Here is a 21,365-nt window from a genome sequence, read left to right on the forward strand (position 1 = left end):
GGATTCTTTTTGCCCTTCGGCGCCGGCTTAGTATCTCATTTGCCTCTCGAACTTCCCTAATATCAGCCCTCAATAAGACATTCTCATGCATTATTGCCTTTGTTCCCTTTGCAAGTGACTTCAGAGCTCCTAGTATTGACTCTGGGGAGCTACTTTGGTGCCTTCTGATTCGCCTATACAGGTATTCAGACTGAGATTCTGCCTCGAGAACTGTCTTTGGTGTCTTTGAAGTCCAAGGCTGAGCCTGGCTGGCCTCCTCCACGGGAGGTGTTGGAGTCCGTAGCTGAACATCAAGCTTTGAGATCACACTTTCGGGGTCAAAAGGAACAAGTCCAGCTCCTCTGAAAGCCCCTCTGATATTTTTTTCGGTCATAGTAGCTTGAAAGGCGGCGGCAAAGGCAGGAAAGAACTCGGTCTTCGAAATGTGATGTACAGACCTTCTGATCAGATCCTCAATTTCTCGACCATATGCCTTTTTAAGCGGCCCAAAGCACCCAATGTCGAGAGGCTGGAGTAGATGAGACGAATGAGCCGGCATACAGAGCGTAATAATCTTATTTGCCTCACAATATCTCTCAAATTCGACAGAGTGATGGCTTTCGTGGCCATCAAGGATCAGAAGACGATAGGAACCAACTGATCGATCGGCTGTGCGTCGGTCAAAGTGCTTTAGCCACTCGAGGCCAAGTTCGTTATTTGTCCAGCCATTTTGGCTCATTGCAATAGCCCAATCGCGCGGGAGGGTAGGTTCTTCATGCCAGTTAGCAAGGTGATTTTGGCCCGCGCCAATGATGAACGGCTCAATCGCCTGGCCTTCCGCATTAATCGCCTGGATGACTGTAATCCATTCACGGTTTCCAGGCTGCACTGATTTCGGTCTTCCAAGCCTTTCTGAACCTGTAATGACCATTCCGCTTGAAATCATGCCCATCATAAAGCCAGTCTCATCAAAGTTCCAAATATCATCTGATTGGATACCGTATTTCGCGATTGTGTTCTCTACAAGCTTAAACCAATTTCGAATAATAGTCGGATCTTCACATTTGGCTCTCTGGTAGTCATATCTCCGAAAGAAACGCATCTTGAGCTCTGGTTGTTGCTTGATAAAATTGTTAGCCCAGTGTATGCCGACAGGTGACGCGTTGCGGTCAGCGAGGAGACAATTAGCCATTGCTTCAACAAAAGACAGTTTTGGGGGAAACCCTTGGGAATCTAGCTTTAGAATAAAGCGAACTAAAGTCCTTTCTTCTAGATTAGATAGCTTTCGTGATCCTGGGGTCCAGTCGCGTCGGGATTGAGCGCCATTCTGGCGGCGACGTAATGTACTGCGATCGACTTTGTATATATTTGCAGCGCGTCGGGTGCTTAATTTTGGGTTATTTTGAAGGGCTTGAAGTGCAAGAAGGATTCTACCTTCTTTATTAGGTTGTGACATACTGGGTGCTTGAGAATTATTTGATTAGATACTGATGATGTAGGATGAGGGATTTTTGGCTCACATACTTGTGATTCACGTTATGTGAAATAACTAATATAGATGACCTAGCAACGTGCACGGGCCAGTTGCGTTGTATCCTGTCATGTTATAGGGATAGGCGGTCAATAGGCGGACGGGTACCCGTCCTTCTAAAATTGGACGGGTCCCGTCCCAATTTCCATATGTGGTATAGTTTGCTCCGCTATCGGACCGCCAGTATCGTCACCCTTACACTTGCAAGATCCAGTTCCAGATTCAACGCGGCTGAGATACGATGATCCACGAGCAATCCGCCAGAGATACGTCACGTCAAGAGATGATTAGTATAAGGCCCAGCCACCGGGAACCTCACTAGGTAACCGCCAGTATAGGAAAGCAATGGGCCTGCCTTTAGCATATCCAAAAGCAATCTACAGCTGGTGTCTTGATTATAAGCAGATGGGGAGGTGCTGCGCAACCTCAATGAGCCTAAGAGAATGGACCAAAGAAGAGATGGTGGCTTATTCAGACTAGGACAAAGCAGAGCCTGATCGCATCGAAGCACAAGTAGCTAGAGAGACCGAGAACGGGCGACTGTTCACAAGCAGAAGAGGCATCGGTGAGCTTTGGGAAATAGCCTAGCAGGACATCGATGAACAAGAAGCCTTGTACTCGGCCATCGAAGAGGAAGAAAGCTGTATTGTGGTACAGCTCTAGCTCTAGTAGAATTTGGAGTAAATTTGGAACTCAGATATGTCGTGGCTATTCACCTCAAGCCAATGGTTTGTTGGAATAGCTGGTAAATGGGACTCGTCAAACTACTTGAGGCAGTGGAACAAGGCGTGAGGTAATCCGATAGCGGAAAAATTTTTACCAAAGATGGAAACTAGGACGGGACCCGTCCAATTTTAGAAGGACGGGTACCCGTCCGCCTATTAGCCGCCATAGGGATAAGAGTGTGTGCACGGACAGGACTGTTATCGTGCACGGACCAGTTTTGTTGTATCCTGTCATGTTACCACCACGACTGCGTACAGTAGATCATTTCTGAATGGTTGATAGGGCACGAAGTACAAGAAGAATCCTAGCCTCAATATTTGGATCTGACATATTTGGTGGTTGAACATTAATTGATTAAGTTGAGAAGATGTAAATTGCGGGATATTTTGTTGCACTCGCTTGTCTGTTGCACCCGCTTATCATGTACGTTACTATTAATCTTATCTATAGCTTTTGAATAATTATTAAAGGGATATTAACCTGGTGGAGGGGTCTTACCGGTGGAGGGGTACTGCATAATAAGTTTCCGTTCTTTACGCCTAGGTCTTACGACGTTGAATCTGCTTCATCTATATCCTCATAGAGGTCGAGAATACCGATCTTCTCTAGGGCAGCCTTCCCCTGGTGATCCAGAAACCGGATTTTCTCTAAATTAGTCCACTGGACGCTCCTTCCATGCTCTACCATGGAACCCTCTAGCTCACGAACAAGTTCCCCAAGTTCCTCATCCGCTCCCATATTTAGCAAGTCGCACACTTTCTCCATCATCGATACTTCAAATCCCATGGGGAGACTCTCCGGAAGCAGCGTCATGACACTAACAAAGTCCGATACTCTCTTTTCTCGCGGACTTGCATTCCTGCGGAATTGACTCCGCAATGTCTTGCTGCGTTTTGCGCGGGTACGAATTTCTGATGATTTCAGAAGGTCAATGATTTCCCCTTGCGCACGATCACCCTTTCTGCGGCTGCGTTTATCAAAGTCGTAAAGGGGGTTCGGTGCAAATATATCGGTGAATACCAGGTCCTTCAGGGTTGGTCCAACGGGGACTCCCTCGAACAGCGCCATGCTGTTGATATCTGCTCCAGCCTCAACAAAGGCTTTGATAGCTACAACATTACGGAAAAGCGCCGCCATGTGAAGAGGTGTGAATCCCCTAGAGTTCCTCGCTTCCAGATGGGACTTGCAGGGAAAAAGCTCAAACAGTAGAGTGTAAAGTCGAGAGTACCTGTCCTCGGAGGGCAGCGGCAGAATGCCCGCAGCACAATGAAGGGCGGTATCCCCGGTTTCAGGCATCACAACGACATCAGCTTCCAGGGAATACTTTCTGCACAAAGAGATGTAGTTCTCGACTCCATCGAGACCGAGGCCTCTCCGCGGTAGAATACTTTCAAGCAGCGTCGTATGGCGAATTTGTGCATTTATATCGGCGCCCCTTTTCAGTAAAAACTCCGCAAGGCCGAATTGGCGTGTGACGAATGCAGTGCGCAGAGCCACGTCTTTCTCTCTCTGTGGAAGATCTCCATTTATCTTAAAAAGTCGTTTAACAAAATAGAAGTCGCTCCGCATAGTACGTGTTGCAAGCTCGAGAATTGGTATATCTGCCTTGTAGAGCCAACTTGCAGGACATGAATGAAGCGTGTCAGCGCCGTGATGTACCAGAATGTCGAATTTGACCTCGTCACCCAACACGATGGCCCAGTGCAACGGGGACCTTCCCTCCACCAGCGTGGTGATATCGCCAACAAACGGCTGCAATGTTAACAGGTGCTCTAAAATGTCTGCAGTGCCGTGAGTTGCGGCTAGATGTAGTGCCGTGAGGCCGTCACCGCGAACGTGATTCGTCGACCCGCGGCGCACGAGAAGGTCGATGGTAGCCAGCATACGATAATAAAAGTCTGAGCCATGTCTGACCATTCTTCGGTGCGTATTCTGACACTGTATAGCAAAGTACAGTAGACCGACCTCTGATTCACAGCTTGCGTTGATCGGGTAAAACGGGGTGACATCCAGCATCATTTCGAGAATCTCCGCCTCGTGTGACATACATGCGAGTTGAATCGGATCGCACATCCGACTATGCCCATCATAGACGATAATTGGGCCGCCATCGATGTCTGCCCTAGCGTCTTGCGCCAGAAGAGCTTGGACCGCGTCTTTATTACCATGCGCAACCGCACGATGGATTGCAGTCCCTGCAACCAGACAGTCATTTGCCACGTCTGGGGATGGCCCGTGGTTGACTTTAGCTACCTCGTCAACCCTCGCTCCATGGGCTAGCAACCGGGCCGTAAGAGCGGACATCTCGCGAGCCTCCACCCTGACAATCCAATGAAGCGGAGACTCTCCCAGAGCGTTCACGATTCCGGCATCGGCGCCAGCGTCCAGTAATGAGGCGACAACGTCGGCATGGCCGGATCGGCATGCACAAAGTAAAGGCGTATCTCCAGCAGCGTTTTGACAATTGATATTCGAGGAGCCTTCAGCAAGCAGTTCAACAACGGTTGAGATTGAGCCGCTCGTTGCGGCATCGTGAAGATTGTCGCCGACTGCCTCAGCCCCAAGATGACAACAAAGGCTCTCTGTTTCACATTGTGCGTTCCGTACAGGCGACTCGGCATCTTCCACTGTATTGAAGACACGCGAAGTCAACGCATTCTGCGGAAGGGCAATGCCGAGGGCGGCGTGAACTCGTTGGAGGATGACTTGGGCCGGGCGATACCCTAATTCGTAGCATTCGGCAAGCGCCGACAGATATATTTCGTGGTTCTTCGCGACGCCAAAGCCAAGAAGGTGACATATTGCTTTCTCTACCATGTATCTTGGGTAGGAGGGGTCGGAAGTGCGGACGCATCCGATACGGATGGAAAGAGCAGCATATATCTGTTTCTGGATAGTGAAAGGGAGGCCGCAGGATAATAGGAGGTCGAAGTCCAATCCGGCGACCTATGCAGGTATCAGTAGCTTTCGTTAATTGGTATAACCTCGGCAGACACCTTACCAAAGGTTCATTCATTAAGAGCGGTGAGGCTGTTTTGGTTGGTTCGTTCAATGAAGCAGAATCGTGAGTCGCCAACCCACCCGGTTCGTCAAATGATCCAAGGGTCAGCGAGGGTTCCAGCCACGCATGCTGTTTGTTCTAACAAATCCGAGATCGTAGGTTAGCAACCCTGGTTCGGTAGGAACGAAAGGGAAGATATTGCCACAGACTATTCCGGGTGGTAAAGAGACCAAGAAATCGGCCATTCTATGGCATTCATCGGCTGCCGCACGCTGTGCAGCCGCAAAGTCTTTAGAAAGCATGTTAGCAATTCTGACTTTATAAGTGCGATCGGAGAGCTCGATGGCTACCTTTTATTGCGGAAAGATGCGAGCGACTTAAGAGTAATCTTAACCCGGGTCGTTCAGCATGCGCCTTTACTTTGAGAGTTAGGCGCATCAACAAATCTGTCGGTGGAAGCAGGGAATTGTGGTGAGTTGTGGAATCTGGAGCGATAGTTTCCAATGTAGGAACATCCTGACCCAGAACCGAAAGAAGGGTTTCCGAAGATTTCAGCAGCTTCTGGACTGATCGAAACACCCTCGAGTGTCTGGTGAAGTGAAGACCCCGGAAATCTATGTCGTCTTGCTCCAAGGCTTGAATAGCAGCATACTTGGACCGCGCAGTGTCTGGAAGTGATTGCCATCGACTAAGTCCTAACTGGGATTCAGAAGCTCCTGTCAAGGCGCCGATCTCCGCTTTCACGAATTGCCTAAGGATGTAACCACCTGTGCTGCTCAAGCCGAAGTCTCTTGTTTTGAAATTGCTTACACGGACGCGGTTAGTTACTATATGATAAGATGGGGCTAGTTAGGGGAAATACTTACTTCTTGTTCCTGGCAAAGGCGAGAAGGATTCGATCCAGGTCCCTCTTCTCTGGCCTGGCCCGGAGTGCTATGTTCAAGATCTCGCAGAAGGCATCAGCCGTCTCGACCGCATGCTGAAGATCGGGGTCCCTGATAGTTGATAAGGCGTAATTCAAAAGGCCTTCGCCTTTCTTTGCTTCGCGAATATTGGACTTCCTGTAGTGTCTCTCCCCGTCTATCAATTCCTCCCAGTATCTTGGATCAGTAAAGGGATCGGCTCCATCCAGGGCCACGCGCCAGACCAACAGGCCGAAGGAGTAGACATCTGAAAAGGGAAGAATATGCTTCGGGATAATTCTATCAGCCTCCGGTGCGTCGTAAGGCATCGTGCGGCCCTTCAACATGGCGTATGGTTCGGTTTCTGCCAAAACCATGGAACAGCCAAAGTCCGTCAACTTTGCACAAAAGGGACGAATCGCATTTTCTGGTTCCGCAAACACTAATACATTTTCGCACTTGATGTCTCCATGTACGATGCCGTTCTCATGCAGTGCTTTCAGGCCGTTTGCAACATCAACGCTGCATTCCCAGTAGGGTCCGTCAACCATTCGAAATGGGTCAGAGATAAGATTGAGCAAATTGCCCAATGGTGATGGGTCAAGGATCAACGCAGGGAATAAGGTCGGATCTGGACCTGGGTCCATTGGTTCAAACGATACCCCATTCAAGGTGTTGAGGTTCGGGTGGGTGCGCACTCTGGCCACCGAGCAGACTCGTAGCTCATTTAGGAGTACCGTGAATTCCTCCTTGGTATTCCGCCCCCCATATTCATAGAGAATGGGCAGTACACGCTTGAAAGCCATGGGGTTTCTACCCCATGAATGTTTACCAAGTACTCGCGATACAGAGGAACAGCCCCCAGCACCAAGGGGTTGTTCTATCCTATGCGTCCAGCCGGATTTGTCGGGGAATTCGACTATATTTTCGGAAAATGTTCGAAGCATTCTTTGGATCGACAGGAAAACCTGGTAATGATCATCTGTCTCGAGCTCTTTAGAACCGTTGCTGGCTGAGCTCGCGACGCTTCGATCGGTGATGCCACACTGGCTGTAGGTCGAGGCGGTCATGTTGGTGTCCATCTCCAGTGTCATTAAGGCAAGCTCCAAAGTACACGCTGAAGCAAGTACCACCGTCTTGGCTGGAGATGACCTTGAGAGTTGATGTAGGAGTAAAAGCAAGAACTCCTGCCCCGCTGGCCTGGAGGTGAGGCTACGTTCGTCTTGGTCATCGCACCGAGTTTTCCTTACCTCAGCAAGCTCGGGCGTGCCCAGACGCCCCTTTATCTTGGGCGTTTTTCAGCCCCCCACCCTTGACTTGTAGCGTAGAAGACTATCATAACGACAGGCGCTGAGTGACGGCTGGCACAAAAGCTCATTCATCCGTCAGGTTTATCGAGCTTGTTGCCTGCTGTCGGTCCCACATGTCTCACTACCCCGCTATGTCGGGCGCTTAGTTGAGGAAGGGGTTGACAACTTAGTGTTAGATACGCACGAATACGATGGGGTGAGTGTATCCAAGTGTGGACCAGAATGTTGTGATGTTATTTTATTGTCCACTTGATTCTTTGATCAGTCTTTCAAAGAGGGGTTTCACCCCTCTTTTGGATACAAGAATAATATTGCAATAAGGGAAGTGGAGCCCATTCCCAGCCGCCAATCTAACACTTAGTATAGTCTGCCATAACTTTAGCCAGTATACTGTAGCCCTTTAGAATAGCTACGACAGGGGAGTCTATCCAATCAAAATATGCTAATCAGGTAGTACGCATCGAATGTGTATAAATAAGCCCTGTAGTCACTGTGAACTTATCTATATGCGGTAAAAGTCGAGCTATTATAGGAGGGTGACAAGTCTTCTGACCCTATACTGGGGTAAGCTCTTGTAGCAATATTGAACACGGGGTCAAGTGGGGCGTGATACGTATTGAAGGGCTATGTCCACTAAAGGGATAGGTAGTTAGTCTAGAGTTAGTTACGTAACGTCATTATAAACGAAGTGGCTTTTTGAGAACAGACTTGTATTACCACTCTCAGCTGTCATGTCATATCATAATTCAGCCGCAGGTTGAAAAAACAAGTTAGCATAAATAAGGCTTATCCATAAAAGTAAGTCTAGACTCTGCTTCTGGGATTAGACCGGGTTCTTTTTAGTGGCGGTAGATCGGTTCTCCTTAATACGGGCAGAGGTGTGCACGTCACTCACAGCTATTAATAGGGGCTCCTTAGTTCAATGGCTGAGTTAGGTCAGGTGCTAACCCATTTTGTCATTTAGAGCATGCTTCTTGGGTTTTGCAACAGTGACCTCTATAGGCTGCCGCATATGATGAGCACTGATAAGTCCGGCGAATCACCGGGAAATCCCTGTCAGTCGCCCTGTAGTTTATCCATTTTGTCCTTCGAGCCAGCTGCGGTCAGCTGTCTGACGAGGCTGTCTTGTACACCCACGTTTGCTCGAACTTACCATCGCGAGTTGCTCAAACAACTCCGGAGCTGCTGATCTTTTGGAGAATTTCCTTTTACAACTTTCAACTCTTGTTTAGTTGATCTTTACGGAGAATGGAATCACTCGAATTTCCCTCCTACCACGACCAGAGCGACGGCGATTGCGAAAGCTTTAAGTCAGCAAACAGCAAGATTCTGGAAGATGCTCTAGATGACACGGTACGCCCCCCTCATCCTAAAAACGTTATGATCGTTTCATTGACACTCTGAAGGAGATGAGATATGAAGGCGCCATCGAAGATTGCCACTATTCGGACTCGGCAACTTCAAATGTGTCCGACCATCCTCTGCCTATCAGGCAAGTCTCTTCGTACCCTGCATCATATGTCCAAATTTCCGATGTAGATGGCGATCCGCTTCGACGGAAGGCCGTCGTTGCCGATCTGTTGTGTACTGGACCAATCCTCAGTCTCGCCCAAAACATCGGCGCCTGGACAAACCCGATATGGCTCGGAAATAGTGCCGCACTTCGCATTGATCAGTTAAGTAAAGGAGTGGCGGGTACGATAGCAGTATCAGAGCTCACGGAGCAGATGAGGCAATGCCTCGACCTACAGGACAGAAGCTGCAAGGCTGTAGTTTTCAAACGCATTCGTGATAGAGAAGAATCTATCCCAGACACGTATGACCGTCGCAAGAGGCATCAGGAATTCCTCCGTGAGGCCCTCATCCTCTGTCACTCGCCTATCAAAGACCACCAACATATCGTACGGCTGCACGCGATTTTTTTCGAACAAGATGGAGAGAACCACAACATGTCATGGCCGGTGATGGTTCAGGAGTATGCTACTGAAGGAACTTTATCTGACTTCATCTTAAATCGGCCAAGCGTCAGCTTCCAGATTCTGCAGCCACTGCTTCGCGACATAGCTTATGCCCTCTTCCACTTACACCATGCTTGCTTGATAGCACATGGTGATATCAAGCCGGATAATATCTACATCTTGTGGGATAGCGAGAAGCGAAAACTCAGTGCGAAGCTTGGCGGTTTTCAGTCCGCGAGATACGGCCAAAACCTAGAGGACAGACTGCAACTCCCCAGAGGCACACACCCTTGGGCGGCCCCTGAATGTCATCGCAATGGAGATAATCTTGTCCCGTTGAGTGATATTATGAGTGCCGATATCTACAGCTATGTGTTGGTTGTCTTCGGTGCTGCTATCGAAGGACCAGATGTTCTCTTCTGGTCCCGAAACTTGAGGGGGCGGCTTGGCGGTGATGGACAGCAAGACCTTGTTGAGCAAGAGCGCTATTCTGCAGAACTTACGTTCTTGCTGTCTCAGAACGCTCGCCAGGGCGTCGACCGACTTGAAATCCATAAGCTCTTGCAGTTTGGATTAGCCATTGACCCAAGAAATAGAGATGGACGCTCAATAATGGCTATCATGTTGGAAACAGACCAAACAATAGAAGAAGGAGAGTTGTTTCGTTCCCCAATACCTCCCTTTGACTCTGTCCAGGTAAGTTGCGATAATCCAGTAATCCAATTCAAGCTTACAACGGAGGTAGGCCTGCGCAAGCGTCCAAAGGCTTGAGACGTACCCAATTTGTGTTCAAAACAACGTCATACACGAATGGGAAATCATGGCTCAGGAGCGCCCTATCAACAAGCAGCTGGCTCTCCAGATTGCCAACGCCTTGCTCAACGGATGTGGTAACTATACAGACGCAGAGAGATCCACCAAAGCGTACAATTGGTTGGACCACACACATGTACACGCTTGTTTTGACGGCAACGTACGAGAAGCTCTCTGGCCAGAAGAAGCGGCACTTGACGGCGAAGGGCTGCTTGACGCATTGAGGAGCTGTGCGTTGACTGGGGATCCATACGCTCTGATTGAGCTGCGCGCCAGACTGGATCTTCCTTCCTCCAGCCGGGGCCAAAGTGCGACAGAAAGCATCAATCTAGACGAACCGGAGTACGAAATGGGCGTTATCAAAGAAATTGCTCATAGCCTACCCGCTTATGATTCTCAGGGTGGCGATTGTATTTACAGAATCGTCTACACCCTGGCAAGGCATGGTCGGGATGACGATGCAATTTGGCTGCTAAATGAAGTCGAAGGCCAGATCGTGGAGTGGAAAACCGCATTGCATTTTGCGATTAGCAGGAATAACATTCCTGCCGTCGAATCTCTTCTTAAGAGGCCCGGCTTGAACCCATACAAGTGGTATGATCCAAGGACAACCAACGGCCCAACATATTCAGCGTTCTGCTTAGCAGTTCAACTGAACCTTGTTGACGTCATGCGAATGATAGTGGAGCGCTATCCCCTCTGGCCAGCGCTTACCGCGTCTCATTCTGTAGACGGATGCTCAGTGTCGGTCTGCCATTGTTGCGACCCGAACTGTGTTGACCCAGCCACGGTAAATGGCGAGAACTATCTCATGGCAGCACTGGATCCGGGTCTGAGAGTCGATCGCATGAGGATCCACGGCTCCCGGTACCAAGATGCAATGAACGAAACTGTCAAACTGCTTCATGAAATGGGCGTTCGAATGTGGCCGAAGCCGACGGGCTCATGGGCTGGGAGAAGCGACGTTATCGACATTGCGGCGGAATGTAGTTACCCCTGGCTCTTGACTTTCATATTTTCCTACCCCGAGCTTTTCCCTTGCCTTAAACGCAGTATACAGCCGCAGGTCACAAAATACCCGCTCTGGAAAGCAGTTCTGCGAGGAAACCTGTCGGTAGTCCGCGTGCTTCTTCAGCATAATGCTACAGAGGTGCTGAAAGGAGAGGTGAACGGCTTCTCCTTTCCTACACCATTGCTGCCTCCGCCGGCCACAGAGACCTGGCTATGTGTTGAAGAGATTTGTATGGCTGGAGTCGATCTCAGTCTCCGAGACTCTTATGGACGGACCGCTCTAGAGCTAGCAATCCTAGAAGGGTTCTTCTCGATGGCGGACCGCCTGGTTTGAGCTAAGGGGCCATTTTGGACTCATGTAACAGCGCGATGGATATGCACCAGCTTTGGGAAATTCCTCCAAATGCCCGGTTTGCCATTGGACAGAATTAAATACTTTCTCCGGGAAGCCGCAACGAAACAGCTACCTGATCCACTCTGTTGCAGACAGGTGGAAAGAAACGTCTTTCATGTCGTGGCTGCGTCAAATAGACGATACATGGCCAAATCGCGCCTCATGAGTTTATGGAGGGAGCTCATGATTCATCGGAGTGTTTACGGACCTTGGATTAACAAATTAGATCGCTTTGGCTTTACTCCGCTTATGCTCGCGGTCCTTTACGGACATCAAGAACTCGTCATCCTGTTACTGGAGGATGGGGCTGATACAAACGCATTCGGTGTCACTAATGCGATCACCCTTGCCGAGATGATGTTGCGCCGCGTCGAATATTTGCAAAGAAAAACTGAAAACACTCGAGAATCGAGGCTGACAAGGAAGGCAATTGAAGATTGGGCAGGCATTGTCCGTGTGCTTCAGGAGAGGGGTTCTGAAGCCAAGTACAGCCTCTTGGGGCTCCCAAAGGTGGATTACCAGAAGCTTTCCAGCAATTTTAACCCTTCTGTAAGACTACACGTTTAATATCCATCTTCTTGGGACCTATAGCACAGGCTAATTGAATTAGAATATCGGGCTCTACATCAAGGCTCTAACAAGTGGCCTCGAGTACTTTGGAAGTCATGGGACAGCGACTTATCAGGAGTCGGATGTGGTTAGCTTTTACCAGAGAATCCTCAATCCGCCGGACATTGCAGCTTTAATGCAAGGGAGTGCCGAGTATTTTATTATAACGAGCCTTGACCCATTCACAGCTGTGTCGAAGCCAATCTTCGAGGTAAGATCGCGTTAGGTATATGTAAGTTTTGATACTCAGGAAATTAAACAGAATCCATTCGTCGAGACCGAGTTTGCCGGAAGTGTAGGTCTAGTAACCGGCGAGTGCCAGAGTTCGGACCCCGAAGATACAACAATCATAGAAGCTACACAAACCTGGCGTAATCTGGACATCAACCTCGCCTCGCTGGCACCACTCTTTTTGCGCCTAGCTGCCATCGTTCTTAGAGCTGGAACACACGGGCCCGCAGGTGTAGCCTCGAGAGCGGCATTGACTCTGATCACCCACTGGATCATTCATGAACAGTTTGGTGATGGCCGTCGGGGCTTGAGGCTTACGCAGGATATGATAAATGATTTATATGGGAAGATCCAGGGGAAGTTGAGGGGTCTTCCTGTGGTCGGTTCGAAGTTGGCGGAGCTGATGGATGAGAGTGGGGGAGGGAGCGTTTAAGTGTTGTGTTGGTGTGGAACTCTAAACAAACTGATCGTTAAGCCAAGAAGCGTGGAACCACACAGCAAACGTGCAGTATCTTAGCTGGTATCTCGTTCGGTCCTGCCTAACAGTTGGTTCAGGCAGCCAATCCAAGGCTGGCGCCTCTACTTTCTCTTGCCAATGGCCTCATGGATTTTTAGCTTTTAGTGCGTTGGACTTATGTTGGGTCTTGAATGTTTCAATTATATTATCAAGGTTAGGAAATCTCCGGCATGGGAGCTACATAATGTTGCGAATGCGAGCTGGATAACCAATGGAAGTAGATTTCCCATTGAAGACCTCTAGGGCCATTTCTCTCAGATGTAACCTGTTCTGTATTGTCGAGTCGCAGGCGTTTTCCAAATTCAATTAGCCTCTGACCGATTACACCAAGTGAGCTGTTTTAGTCCGAATTTGAAGGAGAACCGTGATGATGACGCTGCTTCCTGCCATATGACTGGGCATTCGTCTACATTCTTCAAACTATAGCCTCCTCAAAGTTGTAACCCTGTAAACTGGTCATTATGCATTGCATTTTGCCAACTCCGACACCACATCACTATTGAATAACTTCAGTAGATGCTCCTCTTCACATTCGGTTGAGGAGTCGCCTCTACTAAGACAGAACTTCGTGGCATTGGCATAAACCTTCCCCATACGGAAAACAAGAGAGTCGATGCATTTGGTACTGAGATGTCTTTGAAGATCGCGCAGCGGTGAAGTTGTTGCGTGTTTTTTCCCGTGCCGTAGTTTACGTTTTTGAATACTCTCCACAGTTTCCCAGTATCCTATCTCGACAAGCAGAACTCCGAGGCTATATATGTCGAAACTCTGGCTGTATCGTATCTCCTGTCTAGTGGCCGGGTCAGTGTAGCGCGGATGGCGATACCGATCGCTGAATTCGTCTTGGTCGGGCTTGATTGTCTCTTGCTCAGGTGAATTAGGTCGGGCATAGTCGAAGCCCGAGAGGAAAGGATTGACGACAGATATCGTCCCATTTTCCTTAAAGAACAGAACATTTCTAGAATTCATGTTCTTGTGAAACCACCGTGATACCAAGATACGGTGTAGTGCGACAGACAGGGACTGTGCAAGCTCGAATCTTTGACCGAGGTCCGGGTACTGGGTCTCCTGGTCATTGATGAGGTCTTGAAGAGTGCGTACTTGGACAGAAGCCGAGCCTGGGGAACGACTGGCAGTCGCCGCCATGTTGACTGGGGCACGGTAAACTAGGCCTATCCGATGGTTGGGCATGAATTCCACGTCATCAAGAATGCCCAAGCAGTCCATCGTTCGATATGCTGCTAGGTTCTGACTGGCATGGAGAAGCCTGGCTAAATCAAGACAGGTGGCAAGAAATCGTTGTTTTCTCTCGGTGTTCGATTCGCATTTGTATCCCCTCCACTCCACCATGACATGCAGTTCCTTGACCTCGCGACCAATTTTGCGCCTGTAAGTCGTCAAACATCGCGACATATCCTTGTTGATGAAGGGGAAGCCCGAACGCGAGAGCATTAGATCGGCTGTTGATGGATGAGGAACTATTTCCGGACTTTCCCGGAGTAAAATTACATCCGCGGCGGCTGAGAGATCTCCCCTCAGGCCCCTGGAAGCCTCGCGAATCTCCTCAAGTCCAGCCCGGTCCCGATTGGACAGAATCGCTTGTAAGAGTAACCCATCCAAGCGAGCCTGCACCGGCTTGGGAACCAAGTTATGTAAGCCGTTGTTATATTTATGGATGTCATCAATTAATTCCCTAAGCTGTGCCTCTTTAAAAATAGCCCACCGTAGACGCCGGTAGGCTTGTCTCAAGGGAATCCCTATAGTGCGTTGTTGTTCAATCTTGGATCTGAGTATGCGCAAGGCTTCGTCGAGGGTCGATGCATTACCGCCCGTTCGGGGAGGTCGGTCGTCCACCGATGTAGCTTCGGCGAGGAGATAGCCGATGGCTGCGATGATCTCGTGCACGACAGGGAGTAGATCGCTGGGTATAAGGCAATTACTACCGGAGCCATTATTTTCTCTACAGAGACCGACTTCTCTACCCCATCTAGAAAGCACTTCTCGTTCTAGGTCCAGTTGTAGGAAGAGAATGACAGACGTTTCGGCGAAGCCACTTAGAGATGTGACTGTTCGGAACAACTCGAGAACGATCGGGAAAAGCGAGATTGTCCCAAGGGCGAGCCCGGCCACTTCCATGATGGGTGAATACTTATACTCAGGCTGCACAGCTAGAGGGCGCGAAAGATGCACGTATGTAAGTCGAGAATGATACTTCTTCCCATTTGTTGAGATGCTTCTTCCCATTTATAGAGATCCGTGGCTTAACGGATCAATAGCTATTCCGATTCATTGGTAGCTGTGATGTACACGACTTCTTGTAATAGCTTCCTCTGGTTAGCGCCAGTCTTCTTCTCTTCAATCAACACAACATGCTCATCTCAAGACAATTGGTCGTGCCAAAGGTAACGGACGGCACTATACTTGATCGGTCAGGTTCTCAGCAACTCGAGTCTCCCCAGCCAGCTCAGGCCCTCTGCTCTAGAGCACGCTAGCCCTAAACATTAGCACCTACACGGAGGGGTCAATGATCAACGCTCGGACCTCATTTGGATGAGCTGCCCCTGCAAGCTTGCAACCTTCTCAGTTCAACAAAGGCAAAGCGCATTACTGCTTTTGCGTTATCGCAGGTTTAGTGCGTTTTAGGCAGCAATAGTTTCATAACATTTAGGCAATGTAAGTTGAGAAAATGCCGCATCTTGCCGGTTTTAACTATCTTACCTTCTGACATATATGAAGCAGCTTGTTGGAATTTATCGTACAAGGCAAGGGAAGAAGCTCAATTACAGCCAACACCTATAATACAGCAGGCGGTTTTATTCTTTAAGGGTGAATCGGTAGTATAGATTATCTGATTAGAACTTAAGGATCTAACGTTATTCCCGAGGCTATATCATATAAGCTTAAAAGATATAACGTTACCAAATAGCTTGGATTTATTAGTGCCCTAATTAATAACCATGCTAATAGTAATTTCTATTGTAATCGCGGACACGCTGCTCTTATTTTTCTAACCCCACCACTCAGTTGTCAGTTCACGTCACTGGCTCCAGGCCATGCCTTGCAGAGACTATCTGATCGGCAATTAGTTCGATTTATTGGCACAAGATGAATTAGGCCCGTCACTCGGTTTATAGCGACTATAGCAACAACAAACAGGATTTTCCATTATTACGAGATGGAGCCGGCATAGCCTTTCCACTGGCTATACACCGGGGCGGACCGATATAGATTAAAAGAATGTAACAATTAGAGGTGGCGCGGGAGCTGTTCATTTCGACCTTTCAGCTCCCCACTCTTGAATCTTGGCATCTGGTCAGGTCATAGTTAACAGGCGCCAAGTGGCACACGATTTGTAATGGAGCTTGCTGCCTCCCTTAGTCCTACATGTCTTATTACCCCGCCCTGCCCGGCGCTCAATCAAAGACGGGGTTGATAGCTTCCAAGGGTCACACAGCACAATTCAGGGATGAGTGCAGAGGTTCTGATAGTCGCGGCCTGTTGCTTTGTTATCTGCGGGGGTTGAAAATATGCAGCCGCTTCCCTTTTCATCCATGCCTGGCGCGACCATGCAGCCAACAATTATATTTCAACGAATCATAATGTGACTGCACTGCTCTCAAAAGAAGAGAAAAGAGACAACATGGAGAACACATCTACGCCACGTAAGAGATTGCGATGATACAGACTAATATTCGTCATATTTTACATCAATAACAGGGATTCTTTCTTCTGATATGCTGCATGCCCCTTCTAGCACCTCATCTGTTGTTTATCATTACGTGTTTTTTTCTCGCAGATGGATACGCTTCCGTTCGTCCGGTGAGGCTGACATGACATTTTCAATTGATGCTGGTTGATATCTTGGTACCTAAGCCAATGACCATCTGCAGCAGAAGGCCTCATGGTGAGAATCGATAGTCTTGATTCATCAGCCGCACTAACTAAAGAGTTCCCGATGGCTTTAAACCCAAGGGTCATCAGTAGGCTCTTCCATCCGAGGTTGGGCTATGATTGGCTGGCGGGGTGATATCCAGTTGACCAAGGCAGCACAATTTACCGCTTAGGTTCCACTTCCGGTCGCCGCTCAAGGATCTACATCAGGGCGGGCTGATCTTGACTAAACGAGTCTAATATTGCGAGGTTGGCTTTTCAGCTCCCCACAACTGACGGGCGCTAAATGACGACGGACTTGCAGCCGCATTTATCCGTCCTTATCATTGAGCTTGTTGCCTGCTGTCCATCTCACATGTCTTACTACCCCGCCATGTCGGGCGCTTAATTGAGGAAAGGACTGCCAACTTTCAAGGTTTGAGTGCTACGATTCAAGGATGGCTCTTTGTCGACATTAGTCGAGAATATGCTATTGCTTCCCTTTTCAAATGACCTCAGACATCTATATAACTAACAGTTGCACTTTATGAAGCGCACTGTTATTGCTCTACTTATGGCAAAAGAGAGAAGAGACAATATGGAGAGCATACCGTTCCCGCACAAGTGCTTATCATGATGCAGCCTGATTTCCATTAGATTACACGTGACACAAGGGTTTCCACTGATGCGGCACACCCCGAACGCAGATGACTGTACGGAGTACAGGGTATGTGACTTAAAGAATCTTCGATATCTTTGGATGGAAGACGTACACTGTCGCTACCAATAGAACTTGACAAGGGTCAACCGACGGAAACGCGACACGTTTCGTGTTTTAGGTTTTCTGATTTCATTAGTGCCGTACGAGAAACGCAGTGCGTTTCCATCAGGGAAATACGGGGCCAAGATAATAGACGGTGATTGGTCAAAAACAGGAAACGCAATGCGTTTCTACTGATAATTCTTGAGTAGGGTTAGGGTTACACTCACGGGTAAAGGCTACCGTCAAGGTTTTGTTCGTCTAAGTTCTAGCTCAGGCTTAGCACAACAGCCAACCAGTCTGTCCTTGTCCTTCGCCTAACTCTCTCAATCACCCGCTAGCCTCTTACCTTCCCTGATCAAACGAAAATTTGAGGTTTTGCTTTAGGGTTAGGGTTAGGGTAACGGGTAAATCATTATCAATAACCCTCTTAACTCTTGACCTATGCTTACACTCTACCCTCTTAACTTTCTTATTAATATAAAAACTTTACCTTCTGTCATAAGACCGGTATAACTCCTCAAAACACCCACTAGTCTCTTAACTTCCCGGTTTAAAGAAAAATCAACCTTTTGCCTCAGGGTTAGGGTTAAGGTTATATTAACTAGTATTAACTCTCTCCTAAACTGTTAGTAGTAGTTAAATAATAATAACTGCATCTATTTAATACCTTTATGTGGTAACTGGCTAGAGCTTTACTTTTTTATATAATTATTAGTTATTTTTCCTAAAGAGAATTAAAACTTTATCCTCTAAATGTATTTTAGTACTTATACTCACTCTCTTAATGATAAATGCATGGTCTCATATGATAATAATAAGGATGTACTACAAATAACAGTAATACTTCTCCTTCCCGTCTCCCTACTCCAATTCTCCCAGTAAAAGAGCAGCTACACAGTTGGCGTTCACACATCGACTACCGCCAAGAGAGGCACCTTTACCAAGCCACAACATGTATTCCTGGCATGTCTTAAATGACTGGTTAAAATGCTTCAAGAACCATTTAGTACGGCCTGGTCGACTAAATGCGCCAAAGCATAGAGGCATTACCATATCTGGGTATTGGCATGAGTTGTCCCCGTCCTGTCCGGCTTCAGTCTCATCACGTAGGGGCCGTGGTAGATGGAACTCTAGGGTAGGCGGTCGGCATTGCGCATGATGCTCGGGACAAACGCTACAGAGCTCATCGCCCTCCATGCACCACCGCCAGTCAGGTTTGCTATCAAGGAATTGGCTCAAGACCCCGCGCGAGCAGTATTCCTGCAAAAGATACAGTTGCATGGCCTCTTTGTCTGCTGCTACAGGTCGACCTAACTGCGGCTGCCAGGCTGCACTAAGTAAAACGATCGACTCGGCTACTTCGCCATCCCGACCCGCTCTACCTGACTCCTGAGAGAAATCCGTCAGAAGGCTCGGGGCATCGACGTGAATGACCAATCGAATATGAGGGTAGTCAAACCCAGGACCCAGCGCTGACGTCGCCACGATGATAGGCGAATCGGCTGCCGTTAGCCATCGCTCTATGATCGCCATCTTCTCTTCTTCTGTGCCGGACTCGGCTGTGTAGGACGGACAGCCGAGCATGTCAGCAAGCTCTGCCACGAGATCCTTCGTCGGACAGTATATAATGACCTGGTCCCGCTCGCTCTTGAACAGGTCTGTCCGGGTCCAGCAAGACTGTACAAGACAAGCTGCCTGCTCACATAGATTGCCTAGCCCACGTTCTTGCTGGACGATGTATCGGATGTTAGGACGATTTGTTGACTCTCTGACGATATGCGGCCGCACGAGCTTATTGTGCTCGAAGAAAAGCTCTTGATAGATTGGTGGTAGTGTCGCTGTCAGCCAGACAGTCTGTGTACGAATCTGCCGTACGTGCCATGCTAGCTGCGACATACTTCGTCGGTAACAGCTTGCTGTGATCGTGAGATGGCATTCATCGATCACGATCCGATCTAGACACTGTCTATCAGACAGTCGGTTGGCATACTCTAGGAACGCCTCTGTACAAGCTGCCTCGGCCGATACAACAACGATGGGGGTTGATTTCTTCGAGCGACCACCCTGCAGCAAGCCCAAGAGGAACGCGACACCACCAGGCCAACCAGTGGAGTTGATGAATTCTCCGAAGACAAAACTAGCGGGCTGGAAGTCAGGGGCGCTAGTAGCCAAGACGGTGATTGTAGTAGCGAGGAGACCACAGACAGACCAGATCAGCGCGATCTTTGTCATTATCGGCAATCCCGAAGCGAGGAATAGGTTGAGGAAGAACCCGAGCATGGCATCCCGCTGACCAGGGCGACGCAACTGTAGCTCTGGGTCGTTATGCAGCCTACGGGCGGCCGCGATGATTCCATCTTCTTTGGCAGCCGGCCTTGCACGAAACCGTACCTTCTTGCAAGCATTGAGTAGCCCTTGCGCTTGTGTATCCGATACGGCAGGGGGCCGCTTACCCTGGAGCACTTGATCGATCCGAAACAGAGACCGCCAGCACCTTCCTTTGTCATCACACTTTCTTGGCATACCAGTGTTAAGAAAGTGACCTTGTCTGCACCAAGATCCTTAACAAGCGCACAACAAACGACCCAACCTGCGCTTCGCGCAGCCGCAAGCCGCGGCGATGGCCTCGTCCATGACGAGCCCGCCCGCTGTCTCGGATCGCTTTGATCTCGGGATCCACACTCCCGCCAATCTAAACCGAGAAGCCCGTGCAGCTCTCCTGCAAAACAGCCCTGCAATCGTCAACGGTCCCGTTGGTGTTTCACCCGGACTCGGGCGGACGGCGCAGACACCGTCCTCACCACTCAACGCCGCCACCACTGCTGCAGCTGCGGAAGGAGCTGAGCGTGCCAACCCCACATCGATCTATGATCAGCCAATCTCTATTATCAAATCGGCCAATGACCTCGCCCGCGAGCGCGTGGAAGAGTACAACGCCAAGCTGATAGTTTTCCAGGCCTTCTGCGCCAAGTTTGAAGAAGCCGCTCAGCAATTCACCGCTGGACCGCAGCGACGTTTCGCTCGGCAATTCGCCGACAGCTTCCTCGGCATTTGGAAACAAGAGCTTTCCGGCGTTGCACCAGCTTCTAAGCCTACCTACAGCAGCGTCGCCGCCTCGCTCCCCACTGACCGCGCCCGCCCAACTCCCCAACATCAACAACAACACCGACAATCTGACCCACTTCATCGCCAAGGGCAACAATCGACCATCGCTCCACCCCGACAAGACCTCCATGTCTTCATCCGTCTAGAAGCCGGAGCTCCGGCCAGGACCCATAGTGGCTATGCAATCCGGACCCTGATCCGGGAAAAACTCGGCGCCGTCTCAGACAAGATCCGACAGGTGTTTGAAGTCAGATCAGGATGGGCCATCCTGGCTGCCGACCTCGAAACGCGCGACTTTCTCGTAGAGAAGCGGGCCGAGTGGGCGGCTGAGCTGGGAGCTATGGCAGTAGAAACGAACAAAGAATGGCACACTTATGTGGTCTCAGACTTTCCCAGAAGACTGACCGACTTTCGCGGCAATGAGGTGGATAGTGACAGCGTTGTCAGCGATGAGATAGAAATCCAGACAGGGCTCAAGCCCGTTGATGTATGTACTGGGAGACAATTCTCGGATAATCCCTTGACCAAGACTCTACTTGTGTCCTTTCTCAAGCCCACCAAGAGATTCTGGTCCCTCTTTGGCAGCCGTGCAGCCAGACTCATAGACAAAACCGTCCAACCTAAACAGTGCAAAACGTGCTGGGG

The 21,365-nt window shown here is 49.2% G+C and overlaps 5 protein-coding genes across 7 annotated transcripts; 2 read left to right on the forward strand and 3 right to left on the reverse strand.

Moving 5' to 3' along the window:
- Positions 1–2,545: 2,545 nt before the first annotated feature.
- FOXG_06524 (serine/threonine protein kinase) lies at positions 2,546–7,683 on the reverse strand. 3 transcript variants are annotated; one of them, XM_018385211.1, is made up of 6 exons: positions 6,104–7,683; positions 5,588–6,042; positions 5,447–5,526; positions 5,238–5,375; positions 2,735–5,182; positions 2,546–2,680 (listed from the first exon to the last, which is right to left on the reverse strand). In XM_018385211.1, the coding sequence occupies exons 1-5, from the start codon at positions 7,231–7,233 to the stop codon at positions 2,783–2,785; spliced, it is 4,203 nt and encodes a 1,400-aa protein (XP_018242449.1). In that variant the 5' UTR covers positions 7,234–7,683; the 3' UTR covers positions 2,546–2,680; positions 2,735–2,782. The 3 variants fall into 3 exon arrangements, with proteins under 3 accessions (XP_018242449.1, XP_018242448.1, XP_018242447.1); XM_018385210.1 differs by having other exon boundaries at positions 2,546–2,686; XM_018385209.1 differs by having other exon boundaries at positions 2,546–5,182.
- Positions 7,684–8,527: 844 nt separating this feature from the next.
- Positions 8,528–11,565, forward strand: FOXG_19285 (serine/threonine protein kinase; the record flags this gene model as incomplete). The annotated part of the gene is made up of 3 exons (XM_018399485.1): positions 8,528–8,802; positions 8,856–10,103; positions 10,153–11,565. Exons 1-3 carry the CDS (start codon positions 8,698–8,700, stop codon positions 11,563–11,565), a joined length of 2,766 nt encoding a protein of 921 aa, XP_018242450.1. The 5' UTR covers positions 8,528–8,697.
- Positions 11,566–11,771: 206 nt separating this feature from the next.
- Positions 11,772–13,066, forward strand: FOXG_06525 (uncharacterized protein). The gene is made up of 3 exons (XM_018385212.1): positions 11,772–12,174; positions 12,236–12,445; positions 12,497–13,066. The coding sequence occupies exons 1-3, from the start codon at positions 11,788–11,790 to the stop codon at positions 12,896–12,898; spliced, it is 999 nt and encodes a 332-aa protein (XP_018242451.1). The 5' UTR covers positions 11,772–11,787; the 3' UTR covers positions 12,899–13,066.
- Positions 13,067–13,102: 36 nt separating this feature from the next.
- Positions 13,103–15,281, reverse strand: FOXG_19286 (uncharacterized protein). The gene has a single exon (XM_018399486.1). It carries the CDS (start codon positions 15,224–15,226, stop codon positions 13,442–13,444), a length of 1,785 nt encoding a protein of 594 aa, XP_018242452.1. The 5' UTR covers positions 15,227–15,281; the 3' UTR covers positions 13,103–13,441.
- Positions 15,282–18,476: 3,195 nt separating this feature from the next.
- On the reverse strand, positions 18,477–20,244 carry FOXG_06527 (uncharacterized protein; the record flags this gene model as incomplete). The annotated part of the gene is made up of 1 exon (XM_018385213.1): positions 18,477–20,244. Exon 1 carries the CDS (start codon positions 20,136–20,138, stop codon positions 18,477–18,479), a length of 1,662 nt encoding a protein of 553 aa, XP_018242453.1. The 5' UTR covers positions 20,139–20,244.
- Between the last annotated feature and the right edge of the window lie 1,121 nt (positions 20,245–21,365).

Source organism: Fusarium oxysporum, chromosome 3, assembly GCF_000149955.1.
Source record: "Fusarium oxysporum f. sp. lycopersici 4287 chromosome 3, whole genome shotgun sequence".
NCBI lineage: Eukaryota > Fungi > Ascomycota > Sordariomycetes > Hypocreales > Nectriaceae > Fusarium > Fusarium oxysporum.